This window comes from Columba livia, chromosome Z, assembly GCF_036013475.1.
Source record: "Columba livia isolate bColLiv1 breed racing homer chromosome Z, bColLiv1.pat.W.v2, whole genome shotgun sequence".
Classification (NCBI taxonomy): Eukaryota; Metazoa; Chordata; class Aves; order Columbiformes; family Columbidae; genus Columba; species Columba livia.
This window is the reverse complement of record NC_088642.1, coordinates 48,662,176-48,680,349: the sequence shown is the minus strand read 5'-3', so window position 1 is coordinate 48,680,349 and position 18,174 is coordinate 48,662,176. Positions and strand designations below refer to the sequence as shown.

At 36.2% G+C, this 18,174-nt stretch overlaps 1 protein-coding gene across 4 annotated transcripts in view; it reads right to left on the bottom strand.

The window, feature by feature from the left end:
* AUH (AU RNA binding methylglutaconyl-CoA hydratase) overlaps positions 1-18,174 on the bottom strand; it is a 109,614-nt gene that overhangs the window by 55,518 nt on the left and 35,922 nt on the right. For 3 of the 4 annotated variants that reach the window (XR_010468912.1, XM_065045742.1, XM_065045740.1), the window contains exons 5-6: positions 6,613-6,705; positions 5,640-5,696 (exon numbers count right to left, since the gene is read on the bottom strand). Coding sequence is in view for 3 of the 4 variants with exons in the window: in XM_065045742.1 (XP_064901814.1) it covers positions 5,640-5,696; positions 6,613-6,705 (150 nt within the window). In the remaining variant the exon portion in view is untranslated. The remainder of the gene's footprint in view (positions 1-5,639; positions 5,697-6,612; positions 6,706-18,174) is intronic. The other variant, XM_065045741.1, reaches the window with a different exon arrangement.

Below are 18,174 nucleotides of genomic sequence, written 5' to 3'. Positions count from 1 at the left end.
AAAATGGAAATAAAGCTATCTAGACTTCGTATGATTCAAGAAAAAGTAGAAAAATATTCTTAAAGTAACTAATTTAGGCTTTTTACTGTATCAAATCTTAAATGCTCAGCAGTCACTGTCGGACCTCAGTTAAAAGATAGTTTTTCTTAATTGTAAAGGGAAACAGAAGAAGTTACACAGCAAATAAATTTTTATGAATAATATTGATGAAGTGCGTAGGATGGTGATTCAGGACCTTACTCAAAACCGTCTCCTACCAGTATTTAAATTCTGAACTTTACAGTATTACAGATCTGACACAAAAAACCTCAAGGCTAACTATTTCACTTTGCTTTTTCTTCTCCCCAGTCAGTCATTTGTCACAGGATTAAAAGTTGAGCTTTAAAAAGGAAAGAGGCCTCAACTGGTGTCCTTATGTAATACGAAAAAATAGTACATGTAAGAACTAGGGAGACTTTACGGAAAAAGTAAAGGAGAAGATGAGAGTAGACTAGTGAGGGTAGGGACAAAGATGGGATGGAGAGGTATAGGACTACTCAGGTAAGATGCATAAGGTTATACAAAACAAGCAGATTTTTATTTCTAAGTCCCTCTTTAAAGGTGTACTACCAAATAGCACCTACATGCAGAAAGATTACATGACATGTGCAGAAGCTTTTAAGTCCTACCTCAGACACTACCACAAATGGTGCCACTTTAATTTTTTCAGTATTTGTCAAACGCGTTTATTCCTATTACTATTGATACTAAAGTAAAGAAATCTAAAGAATATGCTGACAATACATTGTAAGGTGCGTCAGATTTCAACTTGAAATGTCTGACATTTTACTTAACCTTTACACTTGGCTGAATTGTACAACTACTGCTGCTAGCAAGATCACATTCTGTATGAGTTTTTCACATTTGGAAATTCCCCTGACAAATCTCTCATCCAAAATAGAGCTTTTTTTCAGCTGTAAGAATGACCTTCATGTTGTTTTCGAGAGCGAACAACGAATACTTTAAGAGTTAAGGAAAATATACAATGATTATCTAAATCCAGTTTTCATTCTTATGCTCATTTTCTGCCTATGCAAAGAAAAGGAATTTTTCAGTGTGTTCCTGCCATGTTTTATAATGTTATAATCTACAAGTACCATAACTTCCTGAAACACATTTTAAAGTTTAGAAGAACAGTCAAAACAATACCGTTACCAAAGTAGAAAGAGAAGAACATAGAAATGCTGCCGCTAAATCTCGCCCTTGCTATATATTTTAAAGAAAAAAAAACAGTCCAGCCTATTGTGTAACAAAGCTTCGGTTTCACCTGTGGAAAAAAGGTTTCAAAGTAACTTCAAGACGCACTTCAAGAAGACACAGCTTATTTACAAAGAGTCTTTTAAAGATTTAATAGAGGTTGGGTTTTTTTAAAGCTTTCTTGGTAAAATATGCTATTAAACTAAATGCTGTCAAGGAAAGCATGATCACAGGGATTACGTACTGGGTGCTTATTTCACCTTTAAACAGTGGAAGAGAGCTCTGTAACGAAGTAATGGGGGCTTGGGGAGGAACAAGGAGGAACAATGGCTAAACTCATCTTGATGAGCTGAACAAGGAACTGCTAATAAAAATGTCTTCATAAACAAAACAAACACACACATGACACTTCCGTGCACAAAAACTGCATAAAGAAAACTCGAATGTTTTATATATACACCTGTTTCTCCTACTTCTTATTATCACAGAATACTTTGCTGGTCCAACCAATCATACTCTACTACCAGAGTAAGAAAATTTATGTATGCTGTTTACAAGCATTTTTATCTTCTCATAACAGTTCTGTTACTGAGTGGTATACAAACAAGATACTAACACATAAAAACAGATCTGCCAGCAAGGCATCATCTATCAATTGCAGGCCCAGTATGACATAGTGAAAGCCTAGAGATATACAACAGATATAAACCATAGATGGACACAGCTTTAAAAAGCTAACAAGCTGTAAAACAAAGGATTTTAGATAAAAATTCTCCAAAAGACAATTTTCATCTAAGGAGAAACTTGTCACTGTGAAACACTTCCTTTCCAAGTTGAGAGACACCAGAAACTACATTCATGGTTTTTTTCTTTTTACTGCAGTTTGGGAAATAACAGCAAAGATGAGAAACATCATTTTTTTGTAAAGAAAGACTTCCTAGATTATGCCGAATTCTGTACAGACTACAGCGTTACACAGAAAATAAGTTGTCTGAACAGCTTTTTGACTAAGGGATCCAAAAAATGAACTCCTTTTAGCAATGAATAGCTTTAAGAAAAGCCACTCTGGCTGACAACAAGCAACTCCTTAAAACGCAAAGTTAATAGTCTGGTTTCCGATGAAATCCCGTCTCATACGAAATCATTGCTGTCCAGTGAGAGGAGTATTCTGGCTGAAACATTTCCCACAACTAGGACATGCACAACGCCTCTCTCCTGTGCCCATTCTTTCCTGCTCAAGAACAAGTTAGTTTGTGTTGAAACTTTCTAAGGAACATAATTTTTTCTATTCACCTGGCTACCTACTTTTAATAAAATTCTAGGGACGGTCTTTTTTGCGACCACTGCCCTGTAGTCAAGTTAGACCGTAACTGGCCAACAGACTCCAAGTTCATAGGGAAGAAAAATGAGGAAGAAAGGGGATGAAGAGAGAAACAGACAGCCTGACATACATGCCTGTTGTGGTGGCATAAGACCACTGTGCAACGAATAGTGATTGGCAGACCTTTTTTAGAAAACAAAAATCATCAATATTCACTCTCAGCTAACTTCCCCAGCACCAAGTTACCACTTCCTCTAGTTGTCTGAAGCTTGACTTCCTTAACAGACAGTGGGATGTACTGAAGAGGAAAAATGAAACAATTGTCTACTTTCTCCAGCTCACAATCTGGCAGCTAAGGCCTTTTTCATAGCAGGGAGAACTTTATTTAAACTTCCAAACGCAGAAAAATCAATCTTTCTCCCTCACAAGCTGAGCTGCTGGTCTGTACACAAAGCTATTGAATTAGAGGAGGCACCACTGTCACCCCACTTGGTCTTGCTCTGCTGTCTGCCATGATGAACCTTCTGAGGAGTCTCAACCTAACACCACAGATAACATATGCAAATAAACGTATACAAATGCCTACTTAGTAGAGACTCTCACCAGACTTAGAAGGAACAATTCATTTTGGTGTATTAACCAGGATTCAGCTAGCTGCTGCTCCACCTCAGCCTTTAGAAGATTGCAGTACTTCTGTGTGTACTCAAAATTTCTCACACCTGGGAAATTTACGTTGAAACTCGTTGGTCACTAGACAGCTGCTGACTGGGTCTTTTGATAACCGCATTTTAAAATAGGATGGAATAAAATACAGCAAAGTCCAAAACGTCATAGCCAATCTGCTCTGAATCTATATTTTAATACTATTAAATTCTAGTAACATTCTTCTAACATAGCACTTTGAGTGTAACTTCTTGGGGTTTTACATACAGCCTCAAATGTCCACATTAATTATCACCCATGTTAAAATCTTCACAACAATCACATGGCAGCTGACGGAACAGAATAAAAACTGTAGTAGCTTGCCATGTTGTAGGGACCTTCTTCAAAGAAGCAACACATGAGCGTGCTTCAGATGTATTAGATAGAAGAAACTATTGAGGCCTCTTAATGGCTCCAGCTCCCTTTCAGCACCACTGCCTGGTCCTGCTTTGGATCAATGCAGATTGAAGTAAGCACTGTAAGAAAATATTCCATTAACCCATGAGGTCTATCATTCAAATGGGCACATGTGGCTTCTCTACCTATGCAAAAATTATATGCAAAATTTCTTCACTCATCCTTCACTTGCTAATGAGAAAGAGCATGATCAGTTACTATTTGGAAAACAGGAGCCAAAAAGGGCTGAAACATTGTCATTGCTCAACAGAACTGGTGCAAGTACAGGCCGGTCCATCAGAAGTTGTGATGAATTCAAACACACTCTGCAAAAACCGTTCTCAGAAAGGCTCATAGGAATAGGGAAAAAATTAATCACTGAAGATACTCCAAAATGTTTTAAGTTTAAAGTGCATTGTAACAGTGTGAAATCTGTTATATTTTCAAGGAGCTGAAGACATATGTCCAAACCATCATTTTAGAATAGGAAAAAAAAAAAAAAAACATAAAAAATTCAAACCTCAGTATTTGAACAGCAATAAAATAGTCTGAAAGAAACTCATAGTAAGTCAGTCACTTAGCATGTTAAGGTGAAAGTGTTGTAAGTTTGAAGCATCTATAATTCACTGAAGGCAACAAAACATGAGACAACGTAAGTAAGTTGAATACTGAGAATATACGGAAAACTTTATGTGAATTTCTCAAACTGGAGAGTAAGTCTCCAACACTGTACTGTAGAGTTCCTTAGGAGAGAATGCAATGGGAGGACAAAAGATAAACAGCATAATTTTCTGTCTTTTTCTTCACTAGGACTTATTGTGAAGGCACATTATTTCATCACGACAACACTACCAGAAGGAAATATATCCTCAAAATCATCTACATTATTATCTTTAGTCACTACTTAAAAGAGACCAGCCACCATAACTCAGTTTTCCTTATGTAAAATGTAGCTCTGACCACAGAGAAAAACAGATGGAGGGAATGTATTGATGTACATCACAACTCAACAATAACCATAATAGAGATTTTGAAATTGTACAATAATTGTCCAGATTAGTCATAGGATGGGATAGTTTCTTACATAAAGTTCACACCAGTGATCCCACTATGGTAGTTTTTACTGTCCTCTCTGTATGAGCTGCAATGGTATCCATTAAAATTGGATACAGTGCTTTCAAAATAGGTTCCACCCATGAGAAAGAAAATTCAGGCAAAGAAAGGATATAAAGTTCCCCAGAACTTCCAGAAATCAAGGCCAAAGCTAGGTGGGCATCACAGAGATGCACCTGCTTTCACATTTTGCCCTTTCCCCAGAAAATAAAATATCTTAATTCAAGTGATAATGATTTATCCATTAAAAAAAAAAAAAAATAAAATAAAACAACCAAAGAGTTCATAACACTAAGGACACCTCAAACATTATTCATTAGACAATTTTCATTCCCCTTGAATCCAGGAAAAGCCAGTCAACCAGCCTTCCAAATAGAAAAAAATAAGTTGGTAAGACAAAAGATCTACTCACAGCTATACTTTCAGTTTTTAAACTCCTTACAGCCAACTTACAAGCAGCATGGAAACACAATTTGAATACTAATGTACCAGACATTATTTAAAAGTGGAGCGGTACTTAAATTACGATTTTTGTACACTGATAGTTAACTCTTTTTCCCTAGTCTGACCCTTAGCAAAATAATTCAGCCTTCAGATCAAGGCATCAAAAGTCATTTACAGATTCACTCAATACTGACTTAGATAACAAAGATTTTGATTAAGAACATAATATAAAAGTGCCATTCCCTAAAAATGAGAAATACACTTTTTCATTAATTTTTGCTAAGCAATATGAGCAATAAGCTTTGAAACATGACATGATGCTTATTAGGAATACAAAAGCAGAAATTCATATACAACAATCCAAAATCAAATATCAAGAGCATACATTATTTAGTTATCCATGGTAACAGAAGCAAAACATTCATACCTGCACCTGGAATGATGGCCAACTTTGTTTCAACTAGGCCCATTTTAGCAGAAGAGGCTAAAAACCAGAATGTAAATCAGTTCTTACTGTAATCTATGAGAAAGAAACTTTGCAAAACATGTAACAATGACCTACAAGATTCTTAATTTATTACATTTCCTTCATAAAGAAGATTAAATCACTTAAAAAAATATTTCTTTATAAAAAACTTTAAAGTGATTTAACAGAACTGCTTTTAGTAAAAGATCCATTGAGTCCCAGCAAGAGAACTCCTGTACCTTATTAACATAGCAAGTAAGCAATTACAGTGAGTAACAGAGACTTTCTTGCAAAATGTAAAATACTAAAAGACTTATTATTTAAGATCTTAAAACTGAGTAGAATTCCACATCTGATTACTATGAATTCTCTAAGGGTCAAACAGCTTTATATACACCAAATTACTGGCAACTGTTCAGGACCAAGTTTCCATTTACTTTCCGATAAATGGCTTTAAAGTTCTGACAGCTGTACAGGTCAAGGTTCCTATTTTCAAGTGCTGTTGTCACTTTTCTTTTATAACAGCTTAATTGCTTCTATAATAACGCTCTCACTAACAACTTCTACTTTTTCACTGCAATCTTTTCAGATAAAATCAAATTTCCATCTAGAATACTTCAAATACAGAAGAGAATAATAATTTACTCACTAAATAAAATATCAAAACAACCATACTGGCAATACTGATAAAATGAAGGCCATAACAATAAAACAAAACATGCAACAAAAACAATCCAGCTATCAGTGGTAAGTTGTTTGAAATTAAAAATTAGCAAGTACTTAGACAGGTTTCTGCTAAATCCCTTTAAAATAATTGGTTATTAACGACATCAGATACAAAATAAGTTTTATAAGACTGTTGCCAAAACAAGGATTAGTCAATCCATCTGCAACACTAATAATCCTATGTTCTATAAACAGGACTCAGACTTACCTGCCACTCTTATATCACAGGCTAACGCAAGTTCTAGGCCACCACCTAATGCAGCTCCATCTATTGCAGCAATAGTAGGTACCGGCAGATTAGCTGAAAAAGAAAGTACCAATTAACACCAGCCTCATAAAGAACATCTCTGGAACACCATTTCATTACATGTTGTTCAAAGTACAGTCACACTACGGGAAAAAAGTTTCATAAAATGAAATGGGTCTAAAAATTGCCTGTTCAGCATCACTTTGGCAGAAAAAAAAAAAAAAAAAACAAAAAATACTCTTCCTTTCATCACCCTATGGCTGAATAGGTTTGTAAGCCTTCTTCTCTAGCTTTTGCTCACTTTTGACAAAAATCTGAATAGTGAACTCCAAAAACATACATAGCAGAGCTAGGCAAACAGTAACACAGGAATACGCATACAAAAAACATCTCAGTTGAAATACAGGTGTCTTATCACAATCATTTGTGATGCCAGCACAGTTGGAAGCTCTCTGTGCCTTAACATTCCCAGGCATGGTGTGGCCACCACTACAGCCACTTTTCTCCTGTAAAGGAGCACCTAACAGCTTAATGGAATGTGGGAGAGTTTTCAGTCTGACAAACAGATGCCAGTATACATGACAGCCACAGGGCTCCAGAGGCCTGTGTGACCATGGCATCGTTTGCATTTAATTTATCAGTGTTCTGACATTGGGAAGTTATTTAAACATTCAGTTTAAAGTAGTGTTCTTAAACTCCAACAAGTTCCTCTTCTTCCTTCTTCACGAACTCAAATAAGTTTGATGAAAAATGTCTTTTTTACTTGAGAAATAGACTTGTATATTACAGCTTTAATTAAATGTAACATTGCATCTACCACAAGCTACCAATAATTTTAAACTATATTCAAACAATACTTTAGTAGATTTTTGCTATTAAAGTTTCAAAAATAGTCAAAAGCAATTAATTAGCTGAGCACCTGGGTGTACAGCTTGTTGAAAGTTTTAAACCAACTCTTGACAGCAATAGTTTTTTCTGTAGATGTTAAAAAAATATTTTCTTTGTTTTAATGTTTCAGTTACTTGAATTCAATGACCAGTTCATTCAGTCGTAAGTGGAAATTGAAAAAGCAAAAACCTGCTTCCAAAATATAAATGAAAATGAGGTGACAGAGAATGTTCTCTCCTTTTAAAATCTAAAAGGGTAACATGCCCCAAAATATTAATTTAATGTATTAATTACGGATAATATTTCCTTTATTTAGTGAACCTGTTAGTTCTAAATTTAGAAGTTGTGCTACTTAGCTTACCTTTTATATAGACTTCAGATAATATTTAATTGATTTTTTTACAAAAATGAAGTTAATCTGTATCAGCATGAGTACATCTGTATATGAACAGATAGTCTCTCTCTACGTAACAAAACAAAATATCCAAATAAATGAAAGGCTATTTTAGCTGCAAACTGACATCCTTTCATAATTAACAGCTAATGAAAATCCAACTGTCTTTAAGGAAAGAATAAAAACTTACTCATACTTTTCAATATTATAACAGGTACTTTAAACCAAAGTCCCTTGGTTGCTGGTCTAATCACGATTAAAAGTCATTATCTGACTCAACACTCAAAAAAGAGTGTAGGCAAAAGAGAGTAGTCTAAAGAGACTACTGATCCTGTTTGCAATACCAAGCACTTGCCATCACTGAAGAGAGGCCAAGGTATCCATTAAAATTGCCATCTACCACAGAAGGTATAGCAGACAGAGGAGCAGGTCTAAAATCTGTTCTTACTCTATATAGTTTTCCTTAGCTATATGGAAGGCAAGAAGAGAAGGCAACTCTCATTTCCAACACGTCCAGGATGCTGACCAAAACTCACAACCAATTTGCCAAATCGTCTTGCAATCCAAGTTCAATGCTGATACAGCCAGCACCTCTCTTAAAGGCCTTCGCCATATGTAAACTAAAAATAACTTGCCTGAACACAAAGGTATGGTCATTGTTAACTGTAGTTTCCAGCTACTACTCACACGTATGCTCCATTTCTCAGAGACTAGCAAACAGCATTCTGGAGCACTATTTACATAACTTTTGCAGTACTCCAAGGCAGACTACTTTCTCTATAAGTAACTTCCAGATTTAGCTACGGTAAAATTCAAGTAGACTGTTACACATGGAAAGGAAACTTTTTATAGAAAGAGTAATTTAAAACAGCTTGGTTTAAGAATTACAGCCAGAATTCCTATCAAGAAAACCTAAAATTCATAATTCAAAGGGAGAAAAAAGCAGTTTGATACCATATGTCAAACTCATCAGTTCCCAAGGATATTAATTTTAAAAGATCACCTGACATGGAAGTTGACAATGAATGAAAGGCAAAATGCAAATTCTTTACAAGAGCTGTGTGCACATCTATCAAAAGAACTGAAGAAGTTAATCATTACTATGTGTTCTAACGAAGGGTCAGAAAAAGCAATACAGAAATAAATTATCAATTACTCTGGACAGTAAACTGAGTTTCTAAGTCTCTAGAACTTACTACCAAGGGTAAAGCTTCTTGGAATATTTGTGTTTTGTAGCACAAGAGGCACTTGTTTATACCCAGCTGCATAATTTTAATACACAACTGCCAAAACTGTTCAGCTTATAACAAAAACAGAGATAATGTTTGACAAATCATGCCCTGTAGATTTAGCTGAGTTGTAGGCACTCAGATTTTAAGAATAAATTACATAAATAGACAGGTCAGCCTACACAATGATTCTACATTGCAAGGCTCATTTGCTATGAGTGATATAAAAAAACTATTTAAAGCTTTGCCAAGACACACAGTGATTTTATTCTCTAACATTCCAGATTTTTTCATGCTGTAAATAACAAACACACAGTGCAGGCAACTGTTGTACTGCTAATCATTAGTGCTAGATTCTAGATGCAATACAGGTTTATCAATGTGCAATCATGAGCTACATAGTAAGGTCTACAAAAAGAATTAGAAATATATATGAAAAACCGAAATAATTAAACTAGAGTGTACAACACACAGACAAGAGTAGACCATGTATATACACAGATTAATGTTGTTAGAAGTAGTTAAAAACTAAGTAATAAGCGGCATCACACTGTAGTCAGAGAATTGCACTGAACTACTGTAGAATATCGAAGTGGGGAATATGAAGGACATTAAATAATAAGCCAGTTCATACAATGAATTAATGAAGGATTGCTTCACATATCTATTGTATTGTAAAACATGCTGCACATTCTGTATGTACACTTCCATTCTGCATGTCAAACAAGTGTCGAAACAAAAAACCAACACACATGTCCTAACATAATATCAATGTTTAATAATATTACAGAAAAGGAAGGTTCTAGGCACAGTAGAGTAGGGCCTGTTTCAGTATATGTTAGTCCTAAGTCAGCAACAGAGCCAGATATAAGACAAAAATGCATTTCTGTATTTGACATCACATGAGTAGAAGCAGAGCCTGGACTAGCTGAAAAGGAGAGAAACATGAAAAAGCAGATCAAAATATTTTTTTTAATGTATTAAGTTATTTGACAAATAAACTGTTAGAGAAGGAGGTGATACAACCTGTATAAAAAAACATTTATTGGCCTTTCAAGACATGATACAGCTGTAGTGACCAAGAGGTAAACTGAAGAAATAAGAAATTAACGGCACATAAAAAACTTCAATCAGAGAAACTAAACTTAATAATGTGATATAGCAACAACTGGCAGTAATTTATACATTAGTCTTGCCTTTATGAAACATTGCATATAGTAGATTTTACATAACAGGCAATAAAGACATTCTTCAGACAGTGTCTTAGGGCTCAAAGGAACACCTATCACTATTACAAGTATCACAGTATGTTTGGGATTGGAAGGGACCTCAAAAGATCATCTAGTCCAATCCCCCTGCTGGAGCAGGAACGCCTAGGTGAGGTCACACAGGAACATGTCCAGGCGGGTTTTGAATGTCTCCAGAGAAGGAGACTCCACAACCTCCCTGGGCAGCCTGTTCCAGTGCTCTGTCACACTCACTGAGAAGTTTCTTCTCAAATTTAAGTGGAACCTCTTGTGTTTCAGCTTGATCCCATTACCCCTTATCCTATCATTGTTTGCCACCGAGAAGAGCCTGGCTCCATCCTCATGGCACTCACCCTTTATATATTTATAAGCATTAATAAGGTCACCCCTCAGTCTCCTCTTCTCCAAACTAAAGAGATCCAGCTCCCTCAGCCTTTCTTCATAAGGAAGGTGCTCCACCCCCTTAATCATCTTTGTTGCCCTACGCTGGACCCTCTCCAGCAGTTCCCTGTCCTTCTGGAACTGAGGGGCCCAGAACTGGACACAATATTCCAGATGTGGTCTCACCAGGGCGGAGTAGAGGGGAAGGAGGACCTCTCTCGATCTACTAGCCACCCCCGTTCTAATACACCCCAGGATGCCATTGGCCTTCCTGGCCACAAGGGCACAGTGCTGGCTCATGGTCATCCTGTTGTCCACCAGGACCCCCAGGTCCCTTTCCCCTACACTGCTCTGTAATATGTAATTTCCCAACCTATACTGGAACCTGGGGTTGTTCCTGCCCAGATGCAGGACTCTACACTTTCCCTTACTGCAAGTTCCTGAAACATGCAAAGGAAGAATAATACGGTTATCCAAAATTCCAGACTTTGTGATTTGTGTTCCTGGTCAATCTACACCAACTTGCTTAGATTTACTAATTTAAATCACATGACACACACACAATAATTACTGCTTTACAACATATCAAATCCAAAGAGACCAACCTCTTAAGAATGCCTTTCTTGCTTGCTGAGTAAATTTATATGTGTAGTACTTTCTGTTAGCAACAGTACCACATATGTGTACAAAAGGAAGAAACATTCTTGAGCTAGGCACAAAATTTTGAGATATAGGCTGTTCACTTGCCAGTGAGCCTTCTGTGAGAACCATACATTTGTAGTTTGACAGCAGTTTCAAACAATCAACCTGAAGAACACCTCTAGTATTCCTTCCTACAGCTAGGATACAGGAGCAACTATTAAAAAACTGGAAGGCCAGTAGACTTAGGACTCAATTACAGTTCCTGATTCCCATGAATCAGAAAACTACATGGAAGCCCATTCAACCCCTAACAATGCACAAATTGGTCATATGGTCCCTTAGATGTAACTAACTTCTATTTTTGAAGTACTCATTTACAGATGAGTACAACCACAACAGTCAGAATTTGGCATTTAGTAACATTCAAATGGAGCACCATTTTAAGTGTGCCTTTTCACTACCTCTAGCACTTGCTGAACCGGATTCATAAGCCTAGCTTGTCTTTAATTATCAACAGTCAATAGCCTAAGAAGAATTCCTGTTTCACCACACTGACTGAAAAGAAAGTAGTGAGAGTACTCTGCTTCCTTCAATAACTGCGAATCTCCAACTAACATGGAAGTAGCAAGAAAATTCAAGTGTACATGATGGCACAACTGAGTTCCTACAGAATGGAGAAATAGGTTGTCCAAGTTATTTATCCCACATGTATGTTCCTGATTATTTGACAAATAATCTTGATATGTGCACATCTTACCAGGACACGTAACTTCAAGGGGCATTTCTAGCAGCTCACTTTTCTTTTTGGATAATGGATTTCATAAAAAACAAAGCAAGGAGGATTAATAGTCTAAAAATATCCTGCATACCATGAGTATTACTTGGATTACTGGAGAAAAGGATGCTATAAATTGAGGAATATATAAAGAATTCCACAATTCATTATTTAACTCAGATTAAGAAAGTGTGGCGAATATCTGCCTACACACATTTTCAGCACATGGAGGTCACCTTATCCAACCACCATGCTCAAGCTGTGTCACCTGGAGCAAGCTGCTCAAGCCCATGTTCAGACGGCTTTTGAAGGACTCTACAACCTTCTTGGGTAACCTGTGCCAATGCTCCATCACCCTCACAGCAAATAAGTGTTTCCTGACGTTCAGGAGGAACCTTTTGTGTTCCAGTTCATGCCCACGGCCTCTGGTCCTGCCACTGGAGATAGCCTAGCTTCACCTTCTTAACACCCTCCTCTTTAGGTATTTATATCTATTGATAAGACCACCTCCTGAGCATTCTCTTTTCCAGGCTGAACAGCCTTTCCTCACAGGAGAGATACTCCAGCCAACAATGGTGAAATAAAGGTTCAAGATCTGTTACTTTATAGAGTTTCTTTAATAACCCAAAAACTCTAAGTTTTCTGGTCACAAGCTAGGAACGACTTTTCAAAAACCACAAATGTGAACAGGAATTTTGAATCAACATTAGTGATTATTTAAAACTACCTGCTAGCTTGTTGTAGTAACTGTGAATGTTTGGGTTTTTTCTAATTTGATTTTAAAATAACTCAGTTTATAGCTGAATATTCATATCTTGTAACTCAGAATAGATTTCTCTTCCACCTGTTCACTACCCTGATTTTTTCCTCTCTCGAGCACAAAACTAAGATTTTTCCCTCCAGAAAATCAAAAGGCATAAACTAAGCCCCTTGAGTGGCAAGTAGAGGCAATCCCTGGGCAATTACAATAACTGAAATATTCTTTATATTAGGAATATTTTATTCACAAAACTACACTTTCACATAAGTTAATTTATCTCATAGGAAATCAGAAAAATAATTGTAACACAATACTGTATCTTGATTTCACCTTTTGGGATCTTTTCCTGAAGAACAATAGTAGCATTAAGATGGCATACAAGCTTCGCACTTAGCAACATCAGCTGTGTTTCTGGCATTTACCCGGCCTTGTGAAATCTGTCATCAGGTCAGTGACTGCCACAGTTTGCTTCCATTTTCAGTTGCAAGCACTGTGATCAAAAAATGCGTTTCTATAGGGAAAAAAAGCTGATAGAAACCAAATGCTTCAACAAGCACTTTCATCCAGCCTGGTTGGTTAAAGCCAACCAATGTACATAGCAACATGTGAAAGTGGCTGAGACTGCCAGATCTTCCCATATGAACCTGAAGGCCAAGAAGAATGGTCAAAGCATTTTTGTGCAAAGCAAGTAATGAAATGCCACAAAGCTTTACCTGTCATAATTGCAAAAAGAATGAAAAAGTGGTTACCTAAAGTAACATACATTTGCATAAGTTTTAAAAATATCTCCATCTGCAAAAACATTATCACATTTTTAATTCTGAACTGTCTACGTCTGCATTTGGATACATACAGTTCTTCTCCATACATTGCTAGTTACAACTGTGAAATGCTTTTAGCTACCCTCTAATGCCTGTGCTTTGGATAAGAAGCTTAATAGGCTGTTACTGTTGATAGATTTATTTGAACATTATTATCTTTGCCTTAATACCTTCAAAGTTCAGGCAGACAATCAGCAGCAAGAAAGAGCTGCATTAAAAAAAATTTTTAATACTTGTAAAGAAATTTTGCTTTTTAATGAAGATGGTTACTGCACATTACTTACAGTTGATTATTAAGAAGATACTAGTAAAGGTTATTTTCCCTTTATTATGACAGTAGCTAAAGGGTTTTCTTAAGGCCTCTCCTTCAACTCGCTAATTTCCCGGTTTCCTCCAATGATCACTCACTGTTACAAATGACCTAGAAAAAAATTTTTTTAATTGAAAAAATATCTTTAACACAGGAATATTCTTAATTTTAAGATTTTCTACTTGGTACTTTATTACTGACAGGTACTAGGGACAGCATGTTATATTCTTGAGAATAGGAACAAAATCTGGGAAACCAAGGGGAATGAAGGAGGTGCTCTAATCAAACTCTTTAGCTACAGTCTTCTGTAGTAAACTCACCTAATGGTTCACTTTTTGTATTACATAAAACAGTTTGGATGTTTCATTAGTCTGTAGTGATGTACCTCAGTTTGATAAATATTGCTCAGTTTCTTCATATTTACTACTTTTTGTTCTTGTAGCATTATTCTGCCCTCAGTAAAACAATAATGAAGTAAACCCTACATGACAGAATCTCCTTTCTGTGCAAATGAAGAAAAGCTTTGGATACAAGAGAAATGAAAATTATTTCTTACATATCTTATCCTTACTAAGGAACACTTAAGAACTTATTACTCAAACAAATAGCACAGCATATATTCAACCACTAAATTTACAAAACAAAAGGATGATGCAGAGGATAAATTATTTCGGCTACATTGACTTCTTTTCTTTCCTAGAGAGCGCACAAAATAAAAATCAAACAACAGCACAACTATATTCTCTAATAGCTAACAGAAGCCAGTGGGATAAGTTTTTCTTTTTTTCAATCTAGTTGTTTGATTTACAGTATGAAGATAACACATACTCTAGTACCAGTAGCACTCTTATTTGACACAATACAAAGAAAATCCCACAAATTGTGATCATTTTAGCTGAACTTTCCTAGAATTTTTCTCCTCCACCTATTTTCAGCAGTATTTCATATACTTACATGCCCCAGTCTAGTGCTAAAGATTCTTTATTTCTAAGTTACCTTACTATATTAAGTAAGAGTTTCAGTCAGTGCATTCACTGAACACTACAAAGGAAACATTCCCTTATGTTTCAGTGTAAGCATAAAAAAAATGTTCTTATAAACTAGCTCAGTAATATCATCAAAGCAGCACATAACTAGGCAAAGGCCATGTTCACTAAAGATTTGAACATGCTATTCTGAAGTCAAAGCCTAATGCTGGGCACAAGCAATGAGGCTGCAGTATAATGCTTTCGGTACCATGCCAAGAATCCCTGCCCCTTGAATACCAACTGGTTCTAGGAACAGAGCCAGAGACTGAGACGGGCAAAGCAAAAGACCTAACAAACTATTCCTTCTCATTCAGACACTGGAACATGCAATTTCAAAACTGAACAGGGAAAGGAAAGTGTATTTTCCCAATGCACCAAACATACATCATGTGGCTCCCCAGAGAGGGAAGAGAAGCCTTGGACAACAAGTCACACTGGGGGCCTGTTTTAAGAGTCATTGTGCAAACTGGCTGTGTAAAACTCCAGAAACCATTTGAGCAAGCAGCACCCTTCGAGTACAGTTACTTTCTGTGGGTGGAAAATTAAAGAGCCATGTCCAGAGCACAGTCTTTTTTCCTCATAGAACAGCATTTAAGGAACACTAAACTACAGCTGATGCCACATTAATGTGGCTGTACAGCAGTGCCAGGCACCAAAGCAATGAATGAGAAATGCAAAGCCGTCACCTTCCCTGATCTACAGATCTATAAGGAAGGACAGTCAGGTCATCCTAATAGTCAGGTTGTCTGTTTCCAAATCCTTTTTTATAACAGTTTTTAGAAAGTTACTATTATGGGGAAAAACATGTATTAGCAACTGTGGAAGCAATGCTGTCACATAAATAACTAACAAACATCTTGGTAGAGAAGTTTAATGTTGCATTCAATGCTTCTATAATGATACAGAGTTTAGCATTATGCTTTTAAATTAAAAACAATCCGATGCAACTTGACAAAGTCCGTAATTTCAGCTCTGCAAGGACAGTACTATTTAGGAAACAGACAATACTTAGTCAAAGGGTATCTTAAATTAATTCAACATTAAGAGAAGCAGTAAATCTACTACTGGAAAACAACCAAATGCTCAGCAATGCATTCAGAATGCTAGAAGTTTTGGACTGTATTAGCTGTGCTTCACGTTTAACTGAACAGACAACAACACAACACATAAAGAGCAACACTGTGCCAAAATCTGCCTTTCACAGTGTTAGCTACTTAGGGAGACTATGATGCCTAAGGACGGCTGCTAAACATGGCACTGCTAGCTGTAAATTTGTCATTTTTCAAAACTGATAGCTACCCACGATATTTCATTCAGCTTCCCAGAGAACGATTTTTCAAGTTATTGCCTGTTTCTGCTCCTCCCCAAGAGAGAAGCACAAATTCTTCTTTAGGTACTTATGCCTATGTTCTTGGGAAGAGTTTTGCTAACCAAAGGTGTTTCTCACTTCTTGGAGATCAGGGGCAAACATCACTCTGAGTAATTACAAGTATTTGCCAAGTTCAAATCCTTTCTCCAGGGCTTTTCTTTCTGCTAAACAAGGTGTTTTTCTGGAGGATGAGTGGTTATAGCATTCAGCTCCGTACATAGTCTCTGTTTTGCAACTGAAATCCTAACAGATAACATGTATACAATGGTAATACCACAGCCCAAAAGACCGCACAGGCAGTATAAAGAAAAACCTTGGACTTAATGGGAGTCATGCCATAAAATATATGCTGAAGATCTGACCCACAATGATGGTGGTGTTTGCTTGCTTGTTTTATTTTCTCGAAGTGTCAAAACCCAAGGTTTTTGGGAGTCAGGAACATTTGATTTCGTTTAGTCAGGGCTGATTTGTTGTGCACGGTTGCAAGAGATCTATTAATGCTTTTCTCTCCTTCTCTCCTGGTTTTTTGAGGGTAAAGCCAGCCTTTCATCAGTAATGAAGAGACTCAAGGCAGAACATAGTAAAGGACAACTAGTCTTATAATTTCTTCTATTAAAAAAAAATAAAATACCCACAATTCTGGCATAATTTTAGAACACTCAGCCACTGCTAAAAATAGAGCTGGTTTGATTTTTTTCCCCTTCAACTTAAAGTTCTGAGCACAGTAACTAACAGCTCAGTACAATTTTTTCAGCTCTTTTTTTGAGTGCTTATTTTTATACCAAGTGACATTTACTGGAGTCTTAATATTTCACCTAAATTTAGCAAGAAGTTATAAATTAATCCCATAAAAACAAGTGCAGTATGCTTTTAATTTCCAGAAAACTCTCTTCTGTAGCTGTATTCCAAAATGATACTACAGCTTTTTACAAAACCACCAGCATAAGAATTTTAAATGTAACAAAACTGACAAGAACTAAAGAAAGCCAAAACATGTCAGTTCTAAAAAGCTAAGTTAATCCAGTTGTTCAAGATGTAATTAAACTTTTGTGTATTTTGTCTATTAAGATAACTTAATGGTTTTCTTTCTGAAAAAATTGCTAAGAAAAAGAAACTCCTTACTAGGTCACATATCTGAACAGAAACGCAATTATCAAAACATGACCTATTTCTGCAAAGCAAAAAGTAGAACACATTTTAAATGAGATTACAGCATTAAACTTGGATAGAAAAATAATAAAGTGGGAGATTAGAAGTATTGTTTCCTGGCTACCTAGCACTCAGTAGTTGCAAATAATTATTTGAAAATTGTTTCCCCTCTTTAACCATCTCACAACATTCTGGTTGTTTCTGGGTGGTAAAAATATCATTATTATTTTCATTATACAGACTCAGTAATTCATTATACAGATTGCAGTAATCAAATGCAAATACAATGTCCCACTAGTTCTACATGAATTAAGTTCTGTAATTCCAAATCAATTCTCCGGAAGAAAAAAAAGAACTGAGAACCCCTGACTTGCTAGAAAGTTAATGTTCATTTCTCTTCATATAAGGGCATCACACAACATGATGCCTTGTGCACTTATCTAATCTAACCTCATTTAACAATCCACTTTTTTTATATTGTCTACCTGTTCCTGATGTAGGGAACCACATTTTAAATAGCTCTGCAAAGA